A 24,963-nucleotide genomic window follows, 5' to 3' on the forward strand; every position below is an offset into this window, starting at 1 on the left:
TTCTCCCGTAACAACGCTCTTCTCGCTAGCTCGAAGATGAAAATACTCCAGAGGATAGCTTACTTAAACGTTGGTATCTACCCGTTCACATCGATCTTCCTCATCGTCTACTGTTTCCTCCCTGCGCTCTCCCTCTTCTCTGGTCAGTTCATCGTCCAGACGCTCAACGTCACTTTCCTAGTGTACCTTCTCACCATCTCCGTCACTCTCTGCTTACTAGCCCTCCTAGAGATCAAATGGTCTGGAATCTCACTTGAGGAATGGTGGAGAAACGAACAGTTTTGGCTCATTGGAGGAACAAGCGCTCATCTCGCAGCTGTGCTTCAAGGTTTACTTAAAGTTGTAGCTGGAGTTGAAATCTCCTTTACACTCACTAGTAAATCAGGAGGAGATGATGTAGATGACGAGTTTGCAGATTTGTACATGGTGAAATGGACTTCGCTTATGATCCCTCCCATTACGATCATTATGGTTAACTTGATCGCGATTGCGGTTGGATTCAGCAGGACGATTTACAGTGTGGTTCCTCAGTGGAGTAAACTGATTGGAGGAGTGTTCTTCAGTTTTTGGGTTTTGGCACATCTTTATCCATTTGCTAAAGGTCTAATGGGACGTAGAGGAAGAACACCAACGATTGTGTATGTTTGGTCTGGTCTTGTGGCCATTACCATTTCTCTTCTTTGGGTCGCCATTAATCCTCCGGCTGGTAATACTGAAATCGGAGGAAACTTCAGTTTTCCATGATAGGTTGAGAGTTCTTTCTCAAGAATCACAAACAAAAAACTTCTCTTTATTTTTTGTTGTATTATTAAATCACACATTCCTTTATTAGATTTTTTGTTTTGTTTTGTTTCTTTCTGTCTGATGATGATATGGGTCATGTTTAGGACAGAGATCGGCTAAATATAATTCGAACCAGTGAAGGAACTTAGTTTCTCTCGCTGTCTTTATTTTTGTTTTTGGTTCTCTTGTTGTAACATTTATATATGACATGGATGTTTTGCACATTTCATTCGTTCATCTTTCTTATGTAACGAGACAACTTTTATTTTTACTTCTTTTTTTCTTTTACTTCTTGTAATTTGCAGCCAGTAATTAATCTTTGATTTGTGGCGGAACTAAACTGTCTGTTACTACTAAAGCCAAAATCCATAGTAAAACAAGAAACCAGACTTTACAAAACCAAAACTGTAAAGTACATGAAAAGAATAATTCACATACCGAAAAAGTCGTACACGCGACGCAAGCTATGAAACATGATAAGGGAATTACATTATTGAGAAATTTAATAGTTAGAACAACTTTTAGACGTGGTCTTCAACCTCCATGACTCCACGTGACAACCATGTGGGAATGTGAATCCTTATCTACATATTTAGCGTACGTGAATACTTTTCGAACAAGAATCTTCTATGTATCTGAGATTGGAAGCATGTCGTGTGATAGTAGATCTCACAACTCACAAGAAAAAAAACATCACCAATACTAACCAAAAATTCTAAAATTGTTACTTGTTAGTGATTATTGATTAGAATTAAGAGACTGGATAACAAAGTTATGTTCTAGTGATTTCTAGTATTATCCAGAGTATATATATCACATATTATTATATTAGCTGAACAAACTATCTACAAACTCGCTCACCATGCGGATACCATGACCTGATGACCACTCAATTTGGTGGAAAACAACACACGCATGTCCAAAGCTAAACATTATCTATCACCTACCAAAATTCTTCACATAACTATGAGAGGTTATATCTAAGTGTCCCGACCACCAATCTAATCTCCAAAAATACCCCTCAAAAGAGACAAGAAAGATTCTTTTCAAAAAAAAAATGAGAGCTATTCAAACTCATGTGATAGCCTTCTGCATGTTGTTAGTCATCATCGTAACATCATCAACAAGAGCCCAAAAGAGTCCTCATGTGCGGGACAACCATGAGCTTTCTGTAGCCATCGAAGAAATGGAGAAAGCAGATTACTTCTCTTTTGTGATGCTCATTAACATGTTACAATCCGTAAACCCTCGATTACTAGCCAATGTCACATTCTTGATGCCAAAGGATAAAACCCTTTCCAAGTCAAACATTATTCAACAAGATTCGGTTTCCGAGTTCTTGCTTCGCCACTCGATCCCTTCTCCTCTTCTTTTCGAGCACCTCAATCTCATCCCCAATGGCTCCATGGTTCCTTCCTCTTTACCACATTACGCCCTCAAGATCTCCAATGGTGGAAGATCAAACTACTTCCTCAACAATGTCAAGATTATAAGCCGCAACATATGTAGCTTAGGGTCTATCAAATGTCATGGAATCGACGGCATACTACAATCTTCAAGTACTATCTATGATGATTCTCCTCAAAATAATCATACGTCACCCTTCATTTCTTGTCCTAGCAGTCGCAACAGTAGTGACCACAACAGTCATAACATTAGTAATGATCACAATAATGATCAAAATAGTACTCGTCCTGCTTACACCCTTACCGCCCCTCCTCCAGCCAGCAGTACGCACCCCCTACCAAAATCAGATTCTCCTAGCACCCCTCAGGGGTCAATGTTGACTTTACTCGTTATTTTTATCCCCGTGGTATTAAAATGCAATGCACATGGCGCGGATAACACCTCTGTAATAATAGTATTCTCTTTGTTATAGTTCTTATACATGTAAAAGAAAGGGCACAAAAAAAAGGCTAACGTTATATTGTAACAATCAGTTCAAGTATTAAATTTTTAAATTCCATAATGCATCTATTAAAAAAAAAAAAAGGTACTGTCTACTACTAATTCAGAATCGTTTTCTTTCGTTTTATGAATCATGGTATTAGATTAATAATATTAGTATTATTGATTAAGAATATAAAATTCCAAGTAAATAGTATGTTCTAAAAATCGTATAAAATATTTTTAGCATTAATTATATATATATATATATTTTTGGTATTCAGCATTAATTATATATTAAAAACAAACAAATTTATAAATGTAAAGAGGCCTAAATATTTTGAGTTCTCTGAACTCTTGAAGTCTGAACTGTATAAACGAGTCGGGTTTTCGGGTCAAATATCCAGATTATTGATTTAAACCGACCCGAGATCTAAAATCTTATGAAATTTTGTTTTCCTTTGGGGCAGAGTAAAAAAACCCTACCAAAACCCTGGACAAAAATTTCCCTGCCTCCATTTCTATGGCTTCGAATTTCGTGTTCATCAAGCCAATCTCCACCTCTTAAATCCCCTTTTACACCATTTTTTTTCTTGTAATCAGGAAGATTCCTAGTCTTTATTTCTCAGTCCCCTTGTAGATTCGCTTCGGGAACAAACAAATGGCACAGAAATGTGTGATGGGTGTGATCTCAGCCCTAGCTGCCTCCGCTTCTCTCGCGCCGTCGAAATTCGCCGCTGCTGATGGACCTTTCACCTTCTCTGGCTTCTCATCAACTTCTCCGTCTCCTTCGATTCCTCAGCAGCAAGGTTCTACTCCGCCGGCGGCTTCGGAATCTGGGAAAGAACCGTCTGTTGCCGGCGAAGAATCTGATGCTCCTCCACGGGTTCGAAACAATAATCCGAGAACGACTTCGGCTGGGTTTGATCCTGAAGCGTTGGAGCGTGGAGCTAAGGCCTTGAAAGGGATTAACAACTCAGCTCATGCTAAAAAGGTCTTTAAGAAATAACCCAATGCTGTACATAGATCTGACAAAAGATTCTCAAGTAGATTAGGGTTCTGTTTAAGGCTGAGGTAGTTTGTAATTTGTCTGATGAAGCTTATGGAAGATAGATTTGAGCTAAAGAGCTTTCTGTACTAGAATTCTGGGATGAATGTTCAAAGGTGTTGTTTTTGTGTGTTTGTCAGTTATCCTTGGCCTTACCAGTTGATGAATCTTTGGTTTCTGTTAGGTATTTGAAAGTATTAAGACACAAGAAGAGACGAGGCAAGCTGAGTTTACTGCTAAGGCGCAAGAGTTTAAAGCTTTGCAATCCCAAGCTGAAGCTGTGAGTTCAACTTACTATTTGAGTTCATTGTCAGTATATTGTGACTACATGGTTTGATCAGGTTGTACCTACTTAGGCTTTCTCTAGACGAGTGTATGTTTTAGTTACTATTAAAGTGTATATATGCTCTTAAAACCCTCTGGTTACCTACCAGAATTGACTTTGCAGCTGCTGCGTTGTAACCAAATCAATTGCTGTTACTGTTTGCTGCAGCATTCATTATTGTACTAGAAGTTTTTTGGTTCCAAAGTTACGTTCCTGACATTTTCCATTTCGCAGGAGAGGCAAAGGGTGATATACGAGGAACAGAAGAAACTTGCTCAGCACCAAGCACAAACAAAATCACAGATGGCCCGCTATGAAGATGAGTTAGCAAGAAAAAGGATGCAGGCATGCGATTTTACAAAATTCTTTTTATTAGTTATTTAACATTAAGAACTCCTATTATTTCTAACAACTTATGATGCCTGCCTTGTTACAGGCTGAGAATGAGGCACAGAGAACAAGAAATCAAGAACTTGTGAAAATGCAAGAAGACTCAGCAATTAGGCGGGAAGTAGCTCGACGAGCTACTGAGGAGGAGATTCAAGCACAGAGACGACAAACAGAGAGGGAGAAAGCTGAGATTGAACGTGAGACAATCAGGGTCAAAGCAATGGCAGAAGCTGAAGGGAGAGCCCGTGAATCGAAGCTTTCGGAAGATGTAAACAGGAGAATGCTTGTTGATCGTGCAAATGCAGAACGAGAGAAATGGGTGTCTGCCATAAATACTACATTCGACCATATTGGAGGTCTGACATCAGTATTATCTCTTTATCGTTTTGATTATTTTTTGTGGAAACTTCTCTATGACAGTTTTACCTTAGCGTTTTGACTGATTCATTAAACTCACCTTTTCAATAAATGATTGGCTCTTTGTCCATTTTCCTAGGGGGCTTGCGTACCATTCTAACGGATCAAAATAAGCTGGTTGTTGCTGTTGGAGGTCTCACCGCTCTTGCAGCTGGGATCTACACAACAAGGTAAAGACTAAGAATGGTTGATAAAAAAAAATGTCAGCCATGACTTCTTGTCGTTAATGGTTGAGAACTTAGTCATCATATAGATTGCTTGTTGCAGAGAAGGTGCCAAGGTTATCTGGAGCTACGTGGATAGAATATTAGGACAACCTTCTCTAATTAGAGAATCATCGAGAGGAAAGTACCCTTGGTCTGGTTCGGTTTCTCGTGCCTTTTCCACGTTGCGGGGTGGTGCTAAGGAGTCTACATCCAAAAGCGGCGAAGGGTTTGGTGATGTCATCTTGCATCAATCTCTTCAGAAGAGAATCGAACAGCTAGCTAATGCAACTGCCAACACAAAAGCCCACCAAGCACCTTTCCGAAATATGCTTTTCTACGGTCCACCAGGAACAGGGAAGACAATGGCTGCGCGAGAACTGGCTCGTAAATCTGTATGTGTTCTCTCAGTTTCTAATGCGTATAATTGTTTTATCAGGCATTGAGAATAGATGCATTCTTCAAATTGAGATCTTAGTTTTAGGTTACTCATGGGCATTAAAATTGCAGAATCTCAGGCTTGTTACTTAGATAATGCGTGAATCACTCTCCCTTGATTTGGTATCTTTCAGGGTCTAGATTATGCGTTGATGACGGGTGGAGATGTTGCTCCACTTGGAGCTCAGGCTGTTACAAAGATACACCAACTGTTCGACTGGTCCAAAAAATCTAAGAGAGGTTTGTTGCTCTTCATCGATGAAGCCGATGCCTTTCTGTGCGAGTAAGTCCCAGATCTGATGCTGATGATAATTAATCTTTAAAGCATGGGCTGTAGTTGTAGTTATTAATGTCTTTATTTGATTGCAAATTTGACAGACGGAATAAAACATACATGAGCGAAGCGCAAAGGAGTGCACTAAATGCACTTCTCTTCCGCACGGGTGACCAGTCCAAAGATATAGTCCTAGCGCTTGCCACAAACAGACCTGGTGATCTAGACTCTGCAGTGTCTGACCGTATCGATGAGACTCTTGAGTTTCCCTTGCCTGGAGAAGAAGAGCGCTACAAGCTTCTAAACCTCTACCTAGACAAGTACATATCTAAGGTTAATCTAAAAAAACCGGGTTTGCTCCAAAGCCTTTTCAAAAAAGAGCAGCAGAAGATTGAGATAAAAGGCATTACCGAGGATCTTCTGAAGGAGGCTGCCGCCAAAACAAAAGGGTTTTCTGGTCGAGAAATCGCGAAATTGATGGCGAGCGTTCAAGCTGCTGTGTATGGAAGCGCAAACTGCTTATTGGACGCAGAGCGTTTCAGAGAGGTCATTGATTACAAAGTCGCGGAGCATCAACAGAGAAAAAAACTAGCTGGAACCGATACAGTTAGCAAGAAATGAAATCATATAAACTTATCATGAACACAGGTGTCTACATGTGTAGATTTGAACAACTCGAAACTCAATACCCTGAGCATTATTCTCAAAAGGGTTTAGGCAAAAAAGCTTTTCTAGTTTTCCAAATTGTTTCTCCCCTGTGTTTCTTAAGGTGAAATTTTGATGACTGCTTTAGATTCTTTTCTTCTTGGCCATTACACTCTTGAGTTGATCTTATCATATCACTCTTTGGAAAACGAGGCAATACCGGTCTTTTTGTGGGACATTTCCCAGTTCTGACCATCATAGCTTTTAACCTCAACATGATCCAGTGTCCCCGACTTGACACACTTAACCGTGACAGCGACTCCATCGGGGTTAGACCTTGGGATGTAAAACGACGTGATCCCACAGACCTTGCAGAAAGTATGCTTGGCCGTGTGAGTCCCAAAAGTGTAAGTAGTAATGAAGTCACTGGAATCATCAAGAAGCTCAAAGTTGCTTGAAGGAACAATGAAATGAACATTGCCTCTCATTGAACAATCTGTGCAGTTGCAGCTCCAAGCCACTACACTCGTCGACGCTTTGACTCTCCATTTGATTTTTCCACAATGGCACCCACCTTCATGAAGTGTCAGTTCTGATTCCATGCTCAATTATTGCTGAATCCACAATCAGATTCTCATAAGCGAAAATAAATTGATAGTACCTGATTGAGTAAAAACCAAAACCCGATCTGCAAAATTTGTCACAGATTCGATAACCAGATTTTGTGAAACACAAACACCACTTGCAAGTTGTGCAACTCGTTCGATGTAAATGTGTCTACCAAAGTGATAGAAATAAGGATTAAGGATTAAGTCAACGAAAGAGCAGAAGAAAAGACTCACCACGCTTAATCGTACGTGGCTTTAACGCGCCGGATATGCGAGTGGCAGTTTTCAAGGGGTTTATGTGCGCAGAAGAACAAACTTACTGGGTCTAAAATGGGCTTTAGTGGGCCTCGAGGAGCTTTGATTAGGCCTTAACTTTTTAATTTTATGATAAAATTAAATTCTAAAGAGGCGGTGGTGACACTGCGACCTAATTTTACTCTATCTAGATCACATCTGTTGATCCAGTTGAAGCTGAGAAATTGAGAGATTTCTCAGGGCAATTGAATTGGGTGATCCAAAACAAAAATGGCAAGTGAAGAAGCGAAGGATCCATGGAAAGGAGAAGAATGGGGGATTGAGAATCAGAAGGAGAAGAAGAAGAAGCCAAATGGTGGTGGTGTGAAAACGGTGACGAGAGCGAGAAAACAAATGCCGAGAGGACTTGAAGAGAAATACGAAGCTTACTTCCTCCCGAGAAAGCCATGGCCGAGGGCTCTTGCCTACTACGGAAGTTTCATCCTCGGTGGGATTGGTGCTGGGATGGTTATCGAAGCTTGGATCAACAAAAAAGTCAAAGAAGATGGAGGAGTCATTTGGGAATTCGACAAATAAGAATGTAAGGAACAGCGAGAGTATTTGTTTGACTTACTACACTCTCTATATATCAGAAATGGATTGAACAAAACGCAAAAACAGAGGCTCGGTTCCAAATGTTTCTGATTTTGCCTTTTGGTTTGTTGTTGTCTGCGTTTTCTTTTGTATTATTGTTTGGCCAACCAAGCGTGTCACTGTCAGGCCTGTTCATACAACAACTCAACGGTAAAAGAATGCATTTAAGGTGTTCGACGAAATGCTTTCGGTTATAATTTGATAAATTAGGTTTAACATCATCACGTTAATCACTTCACGTCTGAATGAGTTGTTCATTCTGTAACAAAAACCATATAACACAAGTGTATTTATTTCATAATTTGGCCAAATTATTACATAATGACAATTCGAACCATGATCTCTAGATGCAGAAGAAATTTCACACGATGAACCAGAAGGACTCACCAGTTACAACTTATGTCCTTTGTAAACTTTACTCATACATATACTTCAAAAGACTAATCCAGGCTTTGGAGACAAGAATTAACACCATAACTTACGGAACAAACTCTCATTTTTTTCTCATTCAAGATCACGAGAAACCACGACAAGTTGTTTCCCAACGTTCTTACCGTGAAAGAGTCCAACGAGAGCAGCAGGAGCACTCTCTAACCCTTCAGCAACATCTTCCACATACGTTATCTTCCCTTCTCTTACATACGGAACCACAAACTCCAAGAATTCTGAGTACTTGTGGAAGTAATCAAAACAGTTAAACCCTTCAATACGGATGCGTTTGTATGTGATGAGCGAGAGGCCGTATACGCCTTCCGGATTCTGTAGATTGTACTGCGAGATCATCCCACATGCAGCTATACGTCCGTGTGGTCTCATGTTTAGGATCACTGCGTCAAGCATTTTGCCTCCAACGTTCTCAAAGTATATGTCAATGCCTTGAGGGAAACACCTAGAAAAAAGAGAGAATCTTTTAATAGGTTTAATTGACATACTAAATGCTATTACTTTGATCTTATTTTGTGGATGTAACAAAATCTTTACTTGCCTCTTTAAAGTAGCAACTAGATTATGCTCTTCCTTGTAGTTGAAGGCATCATCGAATCCGAACTTGTTCCTGAGGAGATCAACCTAAAGAAGCTCAATAAATCAAGGGACATGATTTGTTAATAATCCGATCAAGAAATGGATTACAAGTAGAGATTATACCTTTTCTTTGCTACCGGCACTTCCAACAACATAACAACCCATCATCTTAGCAAATTGTCCAACAAGCTGACCAACCGCACCAGATGCAGCTGACACAAACACGGTCTCTCCTTTCTTAGGAGAACAGATCTCATAAAAGCCAACGTATGCGGTCATACCAGGCATACCTATCAGGAACAGAGGAGCGTGAATAATTCAATATAATAATGTTATTGGCATCTACATTAGCTCATGCTGGAGATTAGTATAGATGTTTCAGACTAATGATACTTGCAATTACGACCAACACTCTAACCACCATGATTATCTAGTTACAAAACTGTTTTGAGTTCCAATTTATTCAACCAAATATAGATTGTTAGCAAAACATAGAGAAAGTGGAATTAACATTAATACCAAGAAGTCCGGTGTAGTAAGATAAGGGAAAATTGGTATGATGGATCTTGAAGTGAAGATTAGGAATTGGGGTAATAACACTGTACTCTTCCCATCCAACTGCTCCCCAGAGTAAGTCACCTTCTCTGTAATCAGGGTGCCCTGAATCTATCACTTTAGACACTCCAAGCCCTGAGATTGGCTGCACAAACACAACACAACATAAGTTCACTTAAACTGTATGTAGTTAAACCAACTAGTGAAAATGCTTTTTTTACCATGCCGGGAGTGAAGGACTGAGCTGTAGCAGGGCTCAAAGGATCAGGCTTTCTCATACGATTTCGCATGTAAGGATCGCAAGACAAGAAGAGATTCTTCACCAAAACCGTCATAGATCCCTTTGGCACCCTAAGATCGACGTTGGTGGATGTGATTACAAGGTCGGATTCGTTTGCGAAACCGGTAACGTAATCACGTAATAAGACTTGCTTGTTTATCACCGTCGCCATTGTTGGTTTTTGGAAAATATGTTTGTTTTTGGTTCCTCAAAACGTCTTTATTTCTATCTACTTATATATATAAGCTATAATGCTCTACAGTTAGTGCGGTTATTAAAGCCACAAGTTGTGGAGATAATCCTTTTTTTTTTGTCATCAGGTAAGGAGTAAACATTTCCGTATAGACGTGTTTTGCTATCTGGCAATGCAAAACTAATGAACCCAAACTTAGCTGTATATATAGGCATGATTTCTTGCGCTATTATGTGCGATGCAAACAATGTGGGGAATTAACTCTCTCTCTAGTGCTATATCTTTAAAGAACCAAAATCAAATCCAAACGCAAAGAAGAACCTAATGCCGAATTTTATATTTATTTTAAAACTAGATCAAATGACATGAATTTCGATTCAAACCCATAACAAACTATTTTATTATCCATAGAACAAAAGCCACCCACACAAACGCTGGTTGGATTTAAGTAGAAGTTTTAAATTTTCTTTCACTCACGAGCAACAACCACAACTTGTTTCCCAACATTCTTACCATGGAAGAGTCCCACAAGAGCTTCAGGACCTTTCTCGAGCCCATCAGCTACATCTTCTACGTACGTGATCTTCCCATCTTTTATGTGTGGAAGCACAAACTCCAGGAACTTCGAGTATTTGTCATAGAAATCAGACACTACAAAGCCTTGAATGCGGATTCGTTTGTAGATTATGTTGGATAGGTTGTGTACACCTTCCTGGTTCTCAAGATTGTACTGTGAGATCATTCCGCAGACAGCGATACGCCCTTTCACGTTCATGTTCAAGAGCACTGCATCCAGCATTTTGCCTCCTACGTTCTCAAAGTATATGTCGATGCCTTTGGGAAAACACCTAGATATATCAATCAATGAAGATAATGTCATTTTCCCACGTAGAATGATCATACTTACTTCTATATATATATCCATTTCTCTCCTTTTGCGAATTGTCGCTTTATTCAGCAACTGATAACAGTTATAGATATCAAAATAAGTGGTAACCAACCTTTTCAGGGCAGCACTAAGGTCTGGTTCTTCCTTGTAGTTAAATGCCTCATCAAACCCAAACTTGGTCTTGAGCAGATCAACCTAACAAATCCCCAAAAGTAAGTAATTAAAAGGGCTAGCTAATCATTCTCTTGAAGGGGAATCAAGAAACATAATATAAGGAAACAAAAATATGGAAATGATGATCAGTTTTTCACCTTTTTTTTGCTTCCTGCACTCCCAACAACATAACAACCCATCATCTTAGCAAATTGACCCACAAGCTGACCAACCGCACCAGATGCAGCTGAGACATAAACTGTCTCTCCTTTCTTTGGAGAACAGATCTCATAAAAACCAACATATGCGGTCATGCCAGGCATACCTGCCAGGACCAGACAAAAAAAAGTAAAAAACCCATAAAAGAAAATATATATCAAAACATATCAACAAACCGAACAGTTGAAAGTCTATAGTCTTCTCGATTGAAGTTTTAAATATCGACAAAAGTATAATTGCATACTCCTACATGGTTATGACATTCAACTTCATGATCTGTCTAAGCTAAGTTACCAAGTGATTCCACATTTCCACTTCAAAAACAAGGAGCAAATTAAGCCGGGATTAACATACCGAGAAGTCCAGTGTAGTAAGATAATGGAACATCGGTATGTTGGATCTTGAAATGCACGTGAGTCATTGGAGTGATAACACTGTACTCCTCCCACCCAACAAATCCCCAAAGCAAGTCTCCTTTTTTGTAATCCGGATGAGCAGATTCCATCACTCTAGACACTCCATACCCATTGATTGGCTGCACCAGAAACACAAATGGAACAACAAGTCAACACGTAGTGATAGCAAAAACCAAAACCCCAAAGAGACACAATTTCATCTATGTGTCATCAAGAACACCAAATTGGTTAAGTGTATTATTATTATAGTTTATAATAAGATAATACTTCTCTGTTCACAAAATCAAATATTTATATTTATATCCAAATTATGAGAATTCACATAAATAATCAAACAAAGTAAACATTATCATCCGATTCACATTTTCACCGGAGACCGTGGAGATTTGCATATTAATCTAAAGTGAGAGTCTGGTCGATGGGTACCTGACCGGGAGCGTAAGCTTGAGCAAGAGCAGCAGAGGAGGGATCAGGTTTCCCCATACGAATACGCATGTAAGGATCGCATGACAAGTAGAGATTCTTAACCAGAACCGAGTTAGAACTTTCGGGAACACTAGTTTCGACGGTGGTGGTAGTGAAATCGAAATCAGATTCCTTAGGGAAAGCACTCACGTAGTCTTTGAATATTACTTGCTTGTTCGTCGCCGTCATCGTTAGTTCTTTCTCCGATTTGAACTTCTGACTTGGATAAATTTATTTGTTACATTGGACTCTTGAGGACGCTGCTGATTTTTTATAGTGGCCACAAGATCAATGATATCAAAATATGACGTCACTGACTATGTCACATTGTTCACAATTTTTGGATCTTTTTAAGGCGTAATTTGCCCACACCTTCCATTTTGAATCTTTGATGTATCTTTCACATTTATTATTTAGAGTGATTTCTCTAAAGGTAAACATAGTAACATTGTACTGGTTGTCAATCCAGCCTTATCTATAGCTCTACTTTGTATACTAGGGGACTTAAACAAAGTCCGCCTCTGAGTCAGAAGGGACTTGCTTTGCTTTGATCCTCATAATCTTCTTTTGGTTACTAAAAAATATTGAACACAGTGTGTTCATACTCGGTGGACACCCTCGTTTGATGAACATGTCACATATATAGAATATGATTCGAACCGATAACAAACGAACTGATATTATATTAAAATGTACTTTATTATATTATTATTACTCTCATTATTATTCAATAGCTCTTACACACACCCTTGTCGGATAAATATAAACATTACTCCCATTCCCATATAGATTTTTTACTCACGAGCAACAACCACAACTTGTTTTCCAACGTTCTTACCATGGAAGAGTCCCACAAGAGCTTCAGGACCTTTCTCCAGTCCATCAGCTACATCTTCTATGTACGTGATCTTTCCTTCTTTTATGTGAGGAAGCACAAACTCCAAGAACTTTGAGTATTTATCATAGAAATCAAACACGGCAAAGCCTTGAATACGGATTCGTTTGTATATTATGTTGGATAGGTTGTGTACACCTTCCTGGTTCTCAAGATTGTACTGTGAGATCATTCCACAGACAGCGATACGTCCGTGCACGTTCATGTTTAAGAGCACTGCGTCTAGCATTTTGCCTCCTACGTTCTCAAAGTATATGTCAATGCCCTTAGGGAAACACCTGCAAAAAAGAAAAAAAAGGAGGATATCTCATAGATTAGTCAAAAAGCAGTTGATTGTAATTCGGAGTTTCATTGGTTTCCAATAAATTAAGGTTGTTTCCCATGTAGAATCATGGTGTTCATGCTTTCATACATGTCTCTGGTTTATACTTTAGTTGTGAAACGCGGCTTTATACTGCAACAGATCCTAACCAGGCAGTTATAAACATGAAAAAGCTTTGAAATAAGTGGTTACTGAACCTTTTCAGAGCGGCACTAAGGTCTGGTTCTTCCTTGTAGTTAAATGCATCATCAAACCCAAACTTGGTCTTTAGGAGATCAACCTAACAAATCCCGGAAAAAAAAAAGAAGTTAGAGGGCAAATCATTCCTTTGAAAGAGAACCAAGAAACATAAGGAAACAAACACATGGAAATAATGATCAGTTTCTCACCTTATCTTTGCTACCGGCGCTTCCAACAACATAACAGCCCATCATCTTAGCAAATTGTCCCACAAGCTGACCAACCGCACCAGATGCAGCTGAGACATAAACTGTCTCTCCTTCCTTTGGAGAACAGATTTCATAAAACCCAGCATAAGCAGTCATACCAGGCATACCTGTCATGACCGGGGAAAAAAAAAACGACCCATCAAAAACAGATCAACAAACTACCAAACTGTTGAAACTCTAGTCTTGTAGATTGAAATTTAAAACTTGACATAACTAATTCCAGTCCTACGTTTCAAACAATCGTTTTTAATCCACAAAACTACATATCCAACTACATGATTTCTGTATAAACAAGCACTTTTATCTTAAAGTTGCCAAGTAATTCTTCACAGAAACAAGGAACAAGGCAGAGAGATAAACATACCGAGAAGTCCAGTGTAGTAAGATAATGGAACATCAGTATGTTGGATCTTGAAATGCATGTGAGGAGCTGGAGTGATAACACTGTACTCCTCCCATCCAACAATACCCCAAAGTAAATCACCTTTTTTGTAATCTGGATGTCCAGATTCTATCACTCTAGACACTCCATACCCATAGATTGGCTGCATACAAACAAAAACAAAAATCAACACGAGAGAGAGAGAGAGACACACAATTTCTTCACAGAGCCTTCAAGAACATTAATCTAAAGTTCAAATAAACTTGTCTATCTAGCTTAATCATATGGATTCGAGTTATTGTAAACAGTATTAGCCAGATTTTGAAATTCACCGGAGATTTGCATATATAAATTGGAGAATAAAGTGAAATTTCTCATTGATTCGTACCTTGCCGAGGGTATAGGCTTGAGCAAGAGCAGTGGAGGGTTTAGGTTCGCCCATGCGAGTACGCATGTAAGGATCGCATGACAAGTAGAGATTCTTGACAAGAACAGAGTTAGAACCTTCGGGAACCCTAAGTTCGACGGTGGAGGTAGTGAAATCGAAATCGGATTCCTTTGGGAAACCACTCACGTAGTCTCGCAATGTCACCTGCTTGTTGTTCGTCGCCGTCATCGTTTCGTTTCGTTAGTTAAATTCTTCTTCTCTGAGTTGAATCCCTAATTTTGTTACGTCTTCTTTCTTCTTCCTTGGACTGTCCATGGACGCGCCTCCTTTTTTATAGTGCGCCTCTCTGTCTCTCATTCTCGTTCACTCATATCAAGTATGACGTCACTGCTTATGTTTTTTTTAATTCATCACATATTGTTCGCAATTTGGATACTTTCTCTTTCGTGCGTTTATTTTTGTTCACACTACTTCACAGCCATTTATTTATTTGCCCATTTCACAAGAGCTCGTATTTGTGCATTACTAATGTAAAACTTAAGAATTGGGACTGTTTTGTTTATTATTGGTGTGAACCTTCGAAAAGTGACACTGAGGTCAAACACGGTGAATATCCGCGTTTGTAACTTTTAATCGGCTTGTCAAATTTTGAGCGATTTTTTTAATTGCCATTCCTTTTAGTAGTTGTATACTTTTTATCATATCACTTAGAAAAATCTCTTTTTATAATCTGAATTTAGTTTTATGGATGAAAATTAAAAGCAAAACAAAAGCATTCATAAAGAAAAATCATAATATTTTGGAAATAAAAAAATAGAAACCACTGATTGGGACATGCGACTAGATAGACGAGAACCTTCGGAACATCATTCATACAAATTTATATTTCTTTTTTGAAGTTTAGATTTCCTTTTTTTATGTTCTAACTTTATTATAGTGTTAGTTCATAATTTATTACAAAGATTTTTTAAAACATGAATTTTCGTACATGTGTTTTGCTCGAGCGTTAGAGAGCCTCTCAAGGTAACATACTAACATTGCTTCAAAAACCTAATGGTGTGTGTGAGAAGATTCCATATTGAGCGCGGCAGATTTGTGATTATACTTCTTGGAGACATGCTTATCTCTGAACCTGCACTATTTATTTTCCTCACATATTTACATTACGAATCAAAGTCATGTAAAGCAATGAACAAACCTATTTATTAAGAGATTTGACTTCAATTTCCTCAAGAGTGAGTGAGTCCCTTTGTCTTTGCCTCTTTGGCACAATGGAGAATGTGAAGACCAGCGACAAAACACGTATCACACCAAACCCACAAAGCATTATCTTAGCTCCCAAAGCAGAGCCATGTGATTGTGACTATTTGTGAGTACGATGTTCTCTAATAAAAAAGGAAAAGAAGTTGCACAAATAGCAACACTAACTGTATTCACTAATGTACACATACTTGGTAACATAACCTATTAAAAGAGCTACAAAACATTGGTTTGTAACTTCGTATCAGGCAGTTTTTGTATTTGTGGGAGGCGTTGATGAACAAGTCACATAGAATATGATTCCAACCAAAAAAAATGATAAAATTTACTTCAATTCAATTACTGATATTTATAAACCAAAAACTCACACTTGGGTTCGAACACCCATACAAATTCTTGTTGGATAAATATACAAGTAAATCAGTCGTGAGCAATAGCAACAACTTGTTTCCCAACGTTTTTACCATGGAAAAGTCCCACAAGAGCTTCAGGAGCTTTCTCAAGACCATCAACTACATCTTCCACGTACGTTATCTTCCCTTCTTTAATGCACGGAAGCACAAACTCCAAGAACTTTGAGTATTTGTCGTAAAAATCAAGAACTACAAAGCCTTGAATGCGGATTCGTTTGTAGATTATGTTGGATAGGTTGTGTACACCTTCTTGGTTTTCAAGATTGTATTGTGAGATCATTCCACAAACAGTGATACGCCCGAGTGGGTTCATGTTTAAGAGCACCGCATCTAGCATCTTGCCTCCTACGTTCTCAAAATATATGTCGATGCCTGTTGGAAAACACCTGGAAAAGAAAAGAAGAGACTCTCTCTTAGCTTAGTAAAAGAGCAATTGATAAGATATCAATGAAGATAATTCTTATTTTCTTTTTTTGCTCGAAAAGAGTCATAGTTTCGGTGTTTCCTCTGGTTTATCCCCAATTAAGTGGGTTTACACGTAGAATCATGGTGTTAAAGCTATTATCCATTTCTCTTGTTTCTATTAAGTTGTGAATTACCGTTTTATCATGCAAACCAATCCTAACAATTATAGACACCAAAGGGTTACTGAACCTTTTCAGGGCGGCGCTAAGGTCTGGTTCTTCCTTGTAGTTAAATGCATCATCAAATCCAAACTTGGTCTTGAGCAGATCAACCTAACAAATCCCCAAAAGAAGTAAAAGGGCTAAATCATTCTCATGAAGGATAACCAAGAAACAAAAATATGGAAATGATGATCAAGTTTCTGACCTTTTCATTAGTACCGGCGCTTCCAACAACATAACAACCCATCATCTTAGCAAATTGTCCCACAAGCTGACCAACCGCACCAGATGCAGCTGAGACATAAACTGTCTCTCCTTTCTTTGGAGAACAGACTTCATAAAACCCAGCATAAGCAGTCATACCAGGCATACCTGGCAGGACCAGACAAAACCCATCAGGAGTGAATATATTAAACTGATCAACAAGGCAAATTGTTGAAACTCTAATCTTCTAGATTGATGTTAAAAAATGTGACATAACTAATTCTATTCCTACGTTTCAAAACAACGTTTTTGAGGTTTATCAGACATCCACAGACTATTATTATACATGGTTAATCAACTTCATAATCTCTGTATCAAGAAGAACTATTTTCTAAAGCTACCAAGTGATTCTTTACAAAACCAGGAACAAGGCTGATATAAACATACCGAGAAGTCCAGTATAGTAGGATAATGGAACGTCAGTATGTTGAATCTTGAAATGCATGTGAGTCATTGGAGTGATAACGCTGTGCTCTTCCCATCCAACAATACCCCAAAGTAAATCACCTTTTTTGTAATCTGGATGCCCAGATTCTATCACTCTAGACACTCCATACCCAAAGATTGGCTGCACACAAACATAAAAAAAAAAAGACACAATTTAATAACAGTCTTCAGAGTCTTCAAGAACACCAATCTAAAAGATAAGACCGTTTATATATAACATACAGTTATATAGTTTAATTATTAACTAACAAGATGCATCCAGATAAGTTACAGAAACGATCCAACACACACAAAAAAAAAACAGAACCGTTGGTTGGTCAATTTATATTATAACAAATAAAATATTAATATTAATAATTATAAATCCAAAAGAAGAGGAAACAAAATCATATAATAATAATCTCACCGACCTCGAATCAAATCATGCAAACCAAACGAAACCAAATAAGAACAATATTATCATCGGTTACTAATTTGACCGGAGATCTGAATATATAGTCGGAGGGAGAGTCTGGTCGATGGGTACCTGACCGGGAGCGTAAGCTTGAGCGAGAGCAGCAGTTGAGGGATCAGGTTTGCTCATACGAATACGCATGTAAGGATCGCATGACAAGTAGAGATTCTTAACCAGAACCGAGTTAGAACCTCCAGGAACCTTAAATACGACGGTGGAGGTAGAGAGATCGAAATCGGATTCCTTAGGAAAACCATTCACGTATTCTTTCAATACCACTTGCTTGTTCGCCGCCGTCGACATCTCCGATATGATTTATTTCCCCGGTCGAGTACAATAATTGGCTAACTTCTTCTTTCCGAGCCTGCTGCTTTTTATAGTGTTGGCCTCTCTGTGTCGCTCGTCTTGTAGCTGCTGTTGTTACATAAATTATATTTTTCAACTATGACGTCACTGCTTATATATGGGCTCAGTCAATATGTTCACAATTTGGATCCTTTCACATTTTTCGTTCTTTTCACATTTGTTTTGTTTTTTTTTCAATATGAGAATTTAATTTTATTCCATAATTTTGTATTTTTGTATTTTATTTTCTAGGATTCTTTATAATGTTGCCAATAGGAGCCATTAAATTTGAAAAGGAAGAAAAAGGATTTTACATGCCAAGATATTTTATTCCGGTTTTGTAAAACACTAAAACTTGAGCGGACCAAACCAACGGAAAAGGCCAAAAATACGTAACGTGTCTTTGTGGTCAAACACAGTCACTATCCTCGTTTATTGGTCGGTCATCTGTTAAATTCGTCTAAATTTTGTTTGGCATTCTTAGTTGGCAATACATAGCACTCACAGATTTTTTTTTTTTTTTGCCATTGTAGTCGCAACCAGAGAATTAGTAATTTACCTCAGTTGATTGAGAACCTTCGGAGTTCGGAGCATAACTGAGTGGGACATGCAGGTAGAACCTCTGGGGAATCATTTTACAAATTTTATTTATCTTTTATTATGTGTTTCCTTTGTTTCTTTTACAATTACTACAAAGATATTTGAACATATTAATTTTTCATTTTCGTACATGTGAATTTTGCTCCAGCACTAGAGCCTCTGAAGTAACCACTGCTTCAAAAACCTAATGATGTGTATCTTGTGCGGCAGATTTGTGATTCACTAGACACTTGGAGACATATGTTTATCTCTGAACCTGCACGCACTGATGATTCCTGAGAGATTTAAGAGTACAAATCAAAATCATGTAAAGAAGCAATCGACGACTTTGTGATCTAATCAAAAATAACTAACCTACTTTTTTAGAGACATTTGGCTTCAATTTCCTCAAGAGTGAGACCTTTTGTCTCTGGCACAATGAAGAATATGAAGACTAGAGACAAAACACATATCACACCAAACGCACAGAACAGTATCCCAGCTCCCAACAGTTCCTGCAAAACAGAGCCATGTGCAAGCCAAACAAAAGTTCCAGTTAGAGAACAAAACAAGAAAAATACTGCAACTGTGGCCTGTGGGTGTGTTCGAATAGATTAACATATTATTTCTCTCTTTCAAAAGGTTTTGCTACCATTTGTACAGTATTAGCCATACTGCAAAACAATGATTTTTGTCCTGAAGGGAATGGTAGGTTACCTTTAGGGGTGAAAAAGCAAATGTCACAATTGCGTTTGCACCGAAATTCACAAGCACTGCTAGACTAAGACCTCGACCTCTTAACTTAAGGGGGAATATCTCCGAGATCATCAGCCAACCAATTGGACCAAAGGATAGCTGCAAGATTGGTAACATCATATCAATACTTTAAAGCTCTTATTGAAAGTATAAAACCAAACATATTACCATTAACCTACATGTTCAAAATTGAAAAACTAGAAGCATTTCAAAGTTTGAAGGCGAAAATAATGAAACTATGAGCCACATTTGTATATAACCTCGAAAGGAACTACTTGTTTTGACTACATCTTTAGATCAGAAAGTCTTTCATACTTTTCAGGACTAGCATTAGCATTTTGGTACAGAAGTTTGATCAACAAAAGTCTAACTAATTATTCGTTTACCTGGTAACAGCCCACATAAAGCAACAGTGCAACAACAGCAACAACTGGTGAGGCGCTGAAAAAGAGGTAGTATGACCCCAGCAGGAATAATGAGACAACCTGTTTGACAATAAAAATAACAAGTGAAGATACTCAGCTTAATAAATAGAACATGGATGAGAAAAGACAAAGAATAAAACATAGAGGACATACCATGCCGCCAACACCACCAAGAAGTAATGGTCTCCTTCCAAGTCTGTCAATAACTACAACAGCTACTCCTGTCATAATCAACTGCAACAACATAGGTGCCATTATTTCTTAGAAAGCAAGATAACTTTGTAGCAGAGGCAGGTCTCCAAGGAAATATGTTCCATCAAAACATTGTTCTTTAGTGTCGATCGAAATTATTCTTTTACGACTACACAGTTTTAAATGTCGATCTGTAATGGCACTACTGCTAGCACTGATAACAGAGATTGTAGAATGAAGTGCATCTATATATCATATTGTAAAGGTAATTTAAAAGTATATCAGGTGAAAATTAGTATCTTAAAAATTTAGCCTGATGGAAAAAATGAATACCTTCAATAGACCAAGCAGAATTGAGACCCTTGTTGCATCACCTGCGGCAGAAAATCCAGCGGTCTAACAGGAAAGGTGGGGGGAGGGGAGAGAAGTTAAATATCCACTTGTGAGTTCCCAAGTGCAACAAAGCCAATATTATACTCTACAGAAAGTTTATCTAGAGAAGAAAAGAAAACCTGCAGTATTGAAGGTGCATAATAAAGCACACTTGGTTGCCCAGTTATCTGCCATTTGACAAAGTTCATTAGTAATTACTCTTCTAAAAGAGCCCAACAATTAAATTTGACTATACCGACCTGTTGAAACAAGACTAGACCTCCTCCTATGATGAGAGCTTTCAAGCACTTCCCTTGAAATAGTTCACCAAATGTGACTTCTTTATCCTCGCCCACAACAGAAAGTTCAGCTAAAATCTCGCTCACTTGTTCAGCAGCTGAATCAACAAAAGCAGGACCTCTAAGGCGGCAAAGAGATTTGATTGCAGCCTCTCTTTGGTTCTCCACATTCCCTTTCCCCTGTATGACGCGCAACAAAAGCCACCTAGGGGATGCTGGGAGCCACCACATCCCAATTCCCATAATAACAGCCAAAGGGACACTTGTTGCATACATGTAACGCCAACCAGAGAGAATGTTGACTGTAAGACTACCGATTCCATAACCTCCCTGCATTAAATTTTGTGTAGGATATGTGAAATTAACTTGCTGAACATTTTAAAAACAAGAGGAGCAACTCAACTGCTTCACATAAAGAAATTAATGTCCAAAACCTATGAGCTTTAAGAACTTACAACCATCCCAAGGACTATGAAGAATTCCTTTAGTGATACCAGTTGTCCACGAATCTCACTTGGAGCAGTCTCTGCAATGTACATCGGAGCCGCATGCATTGCCTAAATTTAATTCAATTCTTGTATCAAGAGTAATGTTGTATGTTATCCATAGCTGAAGGCTGAAACACATGGTTTCATACAAAAAAATAAAAATAAAATAGATCTTGTCTTTTGAAAGGTAAACAAGATTCCTAATCACTAGCTTTCAACCTGGAGAAACATAAATAATACGGAGGACCAGATGAGTGCTGTCACAATATATGTCTACAGATCATTTATGTTTGTATGAGGATGCATTGGATAACAACCCATGCTGAGCAATAGATGCTGCATCAACTGTTACGAACTGTAGTTTGGGAAGGTTAAGTTAGGTTGATTACGAGTGTGGGTGTCCTAATGTCCTATAAGTACAAGGCATAATTTGCTCCCCTCCTAACAGATGTGTGATTCTTACTACACCGTCAAATGCATAATATAAAACGTTAGAGCAGTTGGCCTGCATAAGCAAGTTTTTAGATGTCAAACATTAAAGAAGCATGATCAGTCTTACCAGTCCAACTGAGACCCCATAAGTAACCCGTCCAATTATCAGAACGGAATAGATTGGTGCTAGTGCAGTCACAAGGGCTCCAATGAGAAACAATATTGCAGCCAAGATCAGCTCTTTTCTTCTTCCTTCCAGAAATTCAATAAATTTAACACATTATTTAGTTTCATGCCTACCAAATGAAGAACGTGACATACAAAACCAACCTATAACGTCAGCAATAGTAAAAGCCACAATTGAGCCAAATAATGCACCGTAAAGTGAGCCACTGGTCTGAAAAAAAATTAACACTATGTTGTAAGCATATTTGTCTTTACTTGAAGTGAAGACCACAGATCCAGAGCGGGAGGAGAATAAAAGATGAGCAATGACCAGCATGCAGAAGAAGTAGGAAATAGATATAACTTGGAAACTTACAACTAGACCCACATCCACTGAGGAAAAGTTGTACCATGAAATTCCACTTAATGAAGGCGACTGCATGAAAGGAGAACGCTGAGTAAGATAGCCAAGTCATAGGTTTCTAAAAGAATGTAGACAATTAGAAAGAACGCACATGCATGTGACAACAATATACAGGAGAAATCAAAGGGAAAACATGGTCCGACAAGACAAGTGTGAAGTACCATGGTTTAGTAGTAATATCTCAGTCCAATGTCCAGAGCTTTATAATGATATGGGCTTTAAAAATTTAGAAAAGTTGAATGGTAACAAAATTCTAGGACTAGAGAGTTTCAGACTGCTTTTAAATTTACCTGAAGTGAAATGGTTGCACAAGAAGTTGCACCAATTTCATAACCATAAAGCAGTCCTCCGAGAGCTGGAAAGAAAAACCTAATAATGAAACAGAAACTTCTTAACATGCATAGATCAATCATCAATAGACTAGCTACAAAACGAAAATCACCATGGGAAAAGAGTTAGGTCCAAGCTCCTGAAGATGATTTGTGTTTTTATATGAAATATCTACTTTAGAGGTATGCAAAGGCCTACACACAGCTTTCTAGTTTCCTAGTCAAGATATATATTATGCTAAATGATACACAGTATAACCACATCGGCAGTTTTCATTGGCAGAAATACATGAGTCCACAAATTTTCATTTGTTATTATTATTATCAGTTTGAGAAGTACTAAAGTTGGAGAAGAGATGAGAGAGGCACTCACGGGAGAATGGCTGCAACCACAGAGTAGTTTTCTGGGACATGATTCTCTTTAATAAGAGGCTCCCTTTCTGAGCTGATCTCACCAGATGACTTACCAACCTAAAAGAACGCATACACAGTTTTCAGAAACTTGGCAAGAGAAAAAAAAACACACACTAAGGAACAGACTTTGATTGAAACAATTAAACCAAACTACACAGCGTCTAGAGTCTAATAATCTCATTATCAAAAGATAATTGCGAGGCTGATGGCTAAAACCCCATCTACAAACCTCTCAATTTCTTCTCAGAATTGAAGTAGTAGCCCCCAAAATGAGAGACTCTAAGATACAAACACTTAAGATTCCAATATAGCTCAAAATCGATCTCAAAAGGTACAGGTTACGAATTCACTTGAGAATTAAGCCTTGGATAATAAAATCGAACAGGAATTTTTTTTTAAAAAAGGATCGTATACGGTATACCTCTCTGGAAACAGAGGAGATTGGTTGCTGCTCGGGATCAATCGCCATAGCTGTGTGTTTGGAGCTCGAGCGATCGAAAAAGGAATTGAGGGGGCTTTGATTCGGGTTGTGAGTTTACGTTTTGTTCAACCGAAACCCATATAGTAGTAGGTAGTACTATTTATAATTCTCTGGGGGTTTCTGAAGATTAACTACTACCACTCGACTCAAAGACACTACGTGGAGAGGTTGGTGACGATGACGGTCCTTAGAATTTGCAATGGTCAACTATGTTCAATATCAACCGTTAGATCCGACTAATAAAATTTGATTTCTATTTTATATTGGATGATAATATTATCCAACATTTTGAAAATGTTTGATTTCATCAAATTGACACATTCAATACCAAACCAATTCAAGGGTGAAGAAGAAGAACAGACATGTTTGAAACATCTTCCAAACAATTTTTTTTTTCTAACCTAACAATAAATTAAAATAAAACTCCAATATTACTAGCCCAAACCAAAGAAAAATTGTTTACAAAAATAGATTCTGACACTAACGATCTAGAAGAACGAGCTAAACAATCCGTCTTCCAAACAAGTTTTTGACGAGCCTTTTGAAATTTGCACATATATTCATGTAAATAATCATTTTACCACTCTCGACTTTTTAACAATAAATTTCATAATATTATGAACTAAAACATCTTATACAGGGGAAAATATCTACCGCATATCAAATTGTTTTGTACCCATTGGTTCTTCAATTTGAATATTAAATATGTTTTTTCCAAACATTAATAGTATATTTGTAAAAATAGTTGATATATGCATCAGAATCATACCTAATAACAACAGTCTGAATTCAAAGAAAAAAAAATCATAGGTTAGACCTTTACATAGTTAAAAAAGATATGACCAAAATATCATTTACAAAGTAAAAAACAAAAACAAATTTATTATGTTTTAATGAGTAAAGCTAATTAGGTTATTGTGAGACCAGATTTTGATGCAATTGTATTTAGTTTTGGTGCGACATGGACATTTGGCTCGAATTTATTATGTGTACACATATTAAATGTCTAAATCTATACAAAAATGAAAAATCATTACTAATTTATAGAGTTTTAATTGTTAAAAACTTGTTATGGTATTGAGAGACCAATTTCGACCATTTCTTCTACAATGTCAATTATAAATTTGCAACGAAATTGAAATTTTAATAACCTTGAATCTATAACATAAATTAAAAAGAACTAATCTACAATGTCTCAATATTTAAAAACTTATCATGACATTTTCTGGATTTAGCGCGAATAGACATTTGGCTCGAACTCTA

General features: G+C 37.8%; 9 protein-coding genes across 13 annotated transcripts; 3 read left to right on the forward strand and 6 right to left on the reverse strand.

The window, feature by feature from the left end:
* On the forward strand, positions 1,776-2,744 carry LOC104735727. Its single transcript, XM_010455567.1, has one exon. It carries the CDS (start codon positions 1,841-1,843, stop codon positions 2,660-2,662), a length of 822 nt encoding a protein of 273 aa, XP_010453869.1. The 5' UTR covers positions 1,776-1,840; the 3' UTR covers positions 2,663-2,744.
* LOC104735729 (ATPase family AAA domain-containing protein 3-A-like) lies at positions 3,117-6,551 on the forward strand. The gene is made up of 8 exons (XM_010455569.2): positions 3,117-3,664; positions 3,903-3,998; positions 4,278-4,388; positions 4,480-4,789; positions 4,930-5,020; positions 5,118-5,448; positions 5,626-5,774; positions 5,870-6,551. The coding sequence occupies exons 1-8, from the start codon at positions 3,332-3,334 to the stop codon at positions 6,384-6,386; spliced, it is 1,938 nt and encodes a 645-aa protein (XP_010453871.1). The 5' UTR covers positions 3,117-3,331; the 3' UTR covers positions 6,387-6,551.
* Positions 6,373-7,327, reverse strand: LOC104735728 (centromere protein V-like). The gene has a single exon (XM_010455568.2). It carries the CDS (start codon positions 7,010-7,012, stop codon positions 6,605-6,607), a length of 408 nt encoding a protein of 135 aa, XP_010453870.1. The 5' UTR covers positions 7,013-7,327; the 3' UTR covers positions 6,373-6,604.
* Positions 7,440-8,077, forward strand: LOC104735730. The gene has a single exon (XM_010455570.2). The coding sequence runs from the start codon at positions 7,544-7,546 to the stop codon at positions 7,847-7,849; it is 306 nt and encodes a 101-aa protein (XP_010453872.1). The 5' UTR covers positions 7,440-7,543; the 3' UTR covers positions 7,850-8,077.
* Positions 7,992-10,181, reverse strand: LOC104735734 (NADP-dependent alkenal double bond reductase P1-like). The gene is made up of 4 exons (XM_019234841.1): positions 9,706-10,181; positions 9,449-9,629; positions 9,053-9,219; positions 7,992-8,974 (listed from the first exon to the last, which is right to left on the reverse strand). The coding sequence occupies exons 1-4, from the start codon at positions 9,934-9,936 to the stop codon at positions 8,411-8,413; spliced, it is 1,143 nt and encodes a 380-aa protein (XP_019090386.1). The 5' UTR covers positions 9,937-10,181; the 3' UTR covers positions 7,992-8,410.
* LOC104735733 (NADP-dependent alkenal double bond reductase P1-like) lies at positions 10,276-12,360 on the reverse strand. Its single transcript, XM_010455574.1, has 5 exons — positions 12,061-12,360; positions 11,573-11,753; positions 11,158-11,324; positions 10,959-11,041; positions 10,276-10,805 (listed from the first exon to the last, which is right to left on the reverse strand). The coding sequence occupies exons 1-5, from the start codon at positions 12,286-12,288 to the stop codon at positions 10,427-10,429; spliced, it is 1,038 nt and encodes a 345-aa protein (XP_010453876.1). The 5' UTR covers positions 12,289-12,360; the 3' UTR covers positions 10,276-10,426.
* LOC104735732 (NADP-dependent alkenal double bond reductase P2) lies at positions 12,778-14,891 on the reverse strand. The gene is made up of 5 exons (XM_010455572.2): positions 14,536-14,891; positions 14,130-14,310; positions 13,706-13,872; positions 13,514-13,596; positions 12,778-13,272 (listed from the first exon to the last, which is right to left on the reverse strand). Exons 1-5 carry the CDS (start codon positions 14,761-14,763, stop codon positions 12,894-12,896), a joined length of 1,038 nt encoding a protein of 345 aa, XP_010453874.1. The 5' UTR covers positions 14,764-14,891; the 3' UTR covers positions 12,778-12,893.
* Positions 16,091-18,422, reverse strand: LOC104735731 (NADP-dependent alkenal double bond reductase P1-like). The gene is made up of 5 exons (XM_010455571.2): positions 18,072-18,422; positions 17,486-17,666; positions 17,040-17,206; positions 16,863-16,945; positions 16,091-16,594 (listed from the first exon to the last, which is right to left on the reverse strand). The coding sequence occupies exons 1-5, from the start codon at positions 18,300-18,302 to the stop codon at positions 16,216-16,218; spliced, it is 1,041 nt and encodes a 346-aa protein (XP_010453873.1). The 5' UTR covers positions 18,303-18,422; the 3' UTR covers positions 16,091-16,215.
* LOC104735735 (D-xylose-proton symporter-like 2) lies at positions 18,966-23,838 on the reverse strand. Of its 5 annotated transcripts, none has more exons than XM_010455579.2 (15): positions 23,641-23,838; positions 23,179-23,276; positions 22,767-22,845; positions 22,429-22,488; positions 22,218-22,284; positions 22,015-22,139; positions 21,423-21,524; positions 20,929-21,297; positions 20,809-20,856; positions 20,630-20,692; positions 20,258-20,338; positions 20,066-20,164; positions 19,641-19,778; positions 19,303-19,438; positions 18,966-19,200 (listed from the first exon to the last, which is right to left on the reverse strand). In XM_010455579.2, exons 1-14 carry the CDS (start codon positions 23,686-23,688, stop codon positions 19,307-19,309), a joined length of 1,509 nt encoding a protein of 502 aa, XP_010453881.1. In that variant the 5' UTR covers positions 23,689-23,838; the 3' UTR covers positions 18,966-19,200; positions 19,303-19,306. The 5 variants fall into 5 exon arrangements, with proteins under 5 accessions (XP_010453881.1, XP_019090723.1, XP_010453880.1 ...); XM_019235178.1 differs by having other exon boundaries at positions 18,966-19,219; XM_010455578.2 differs by having other exon boundaries at positions 19,299-19,438.

The sequence above is a fragment of the Camelina sativa genome, chromosome 13, assembly GCF_000633955.1.
Source record: "Camelina sativa cultivar DH55 chromosome 13, Cs, whole genome shotgun sequence".
NCBI lineage: Eukaryota > Viridiplantae > Streptophyta > Magnoliopsida > Brassicales > Brassicaceae > Camelina > Camelina sativa.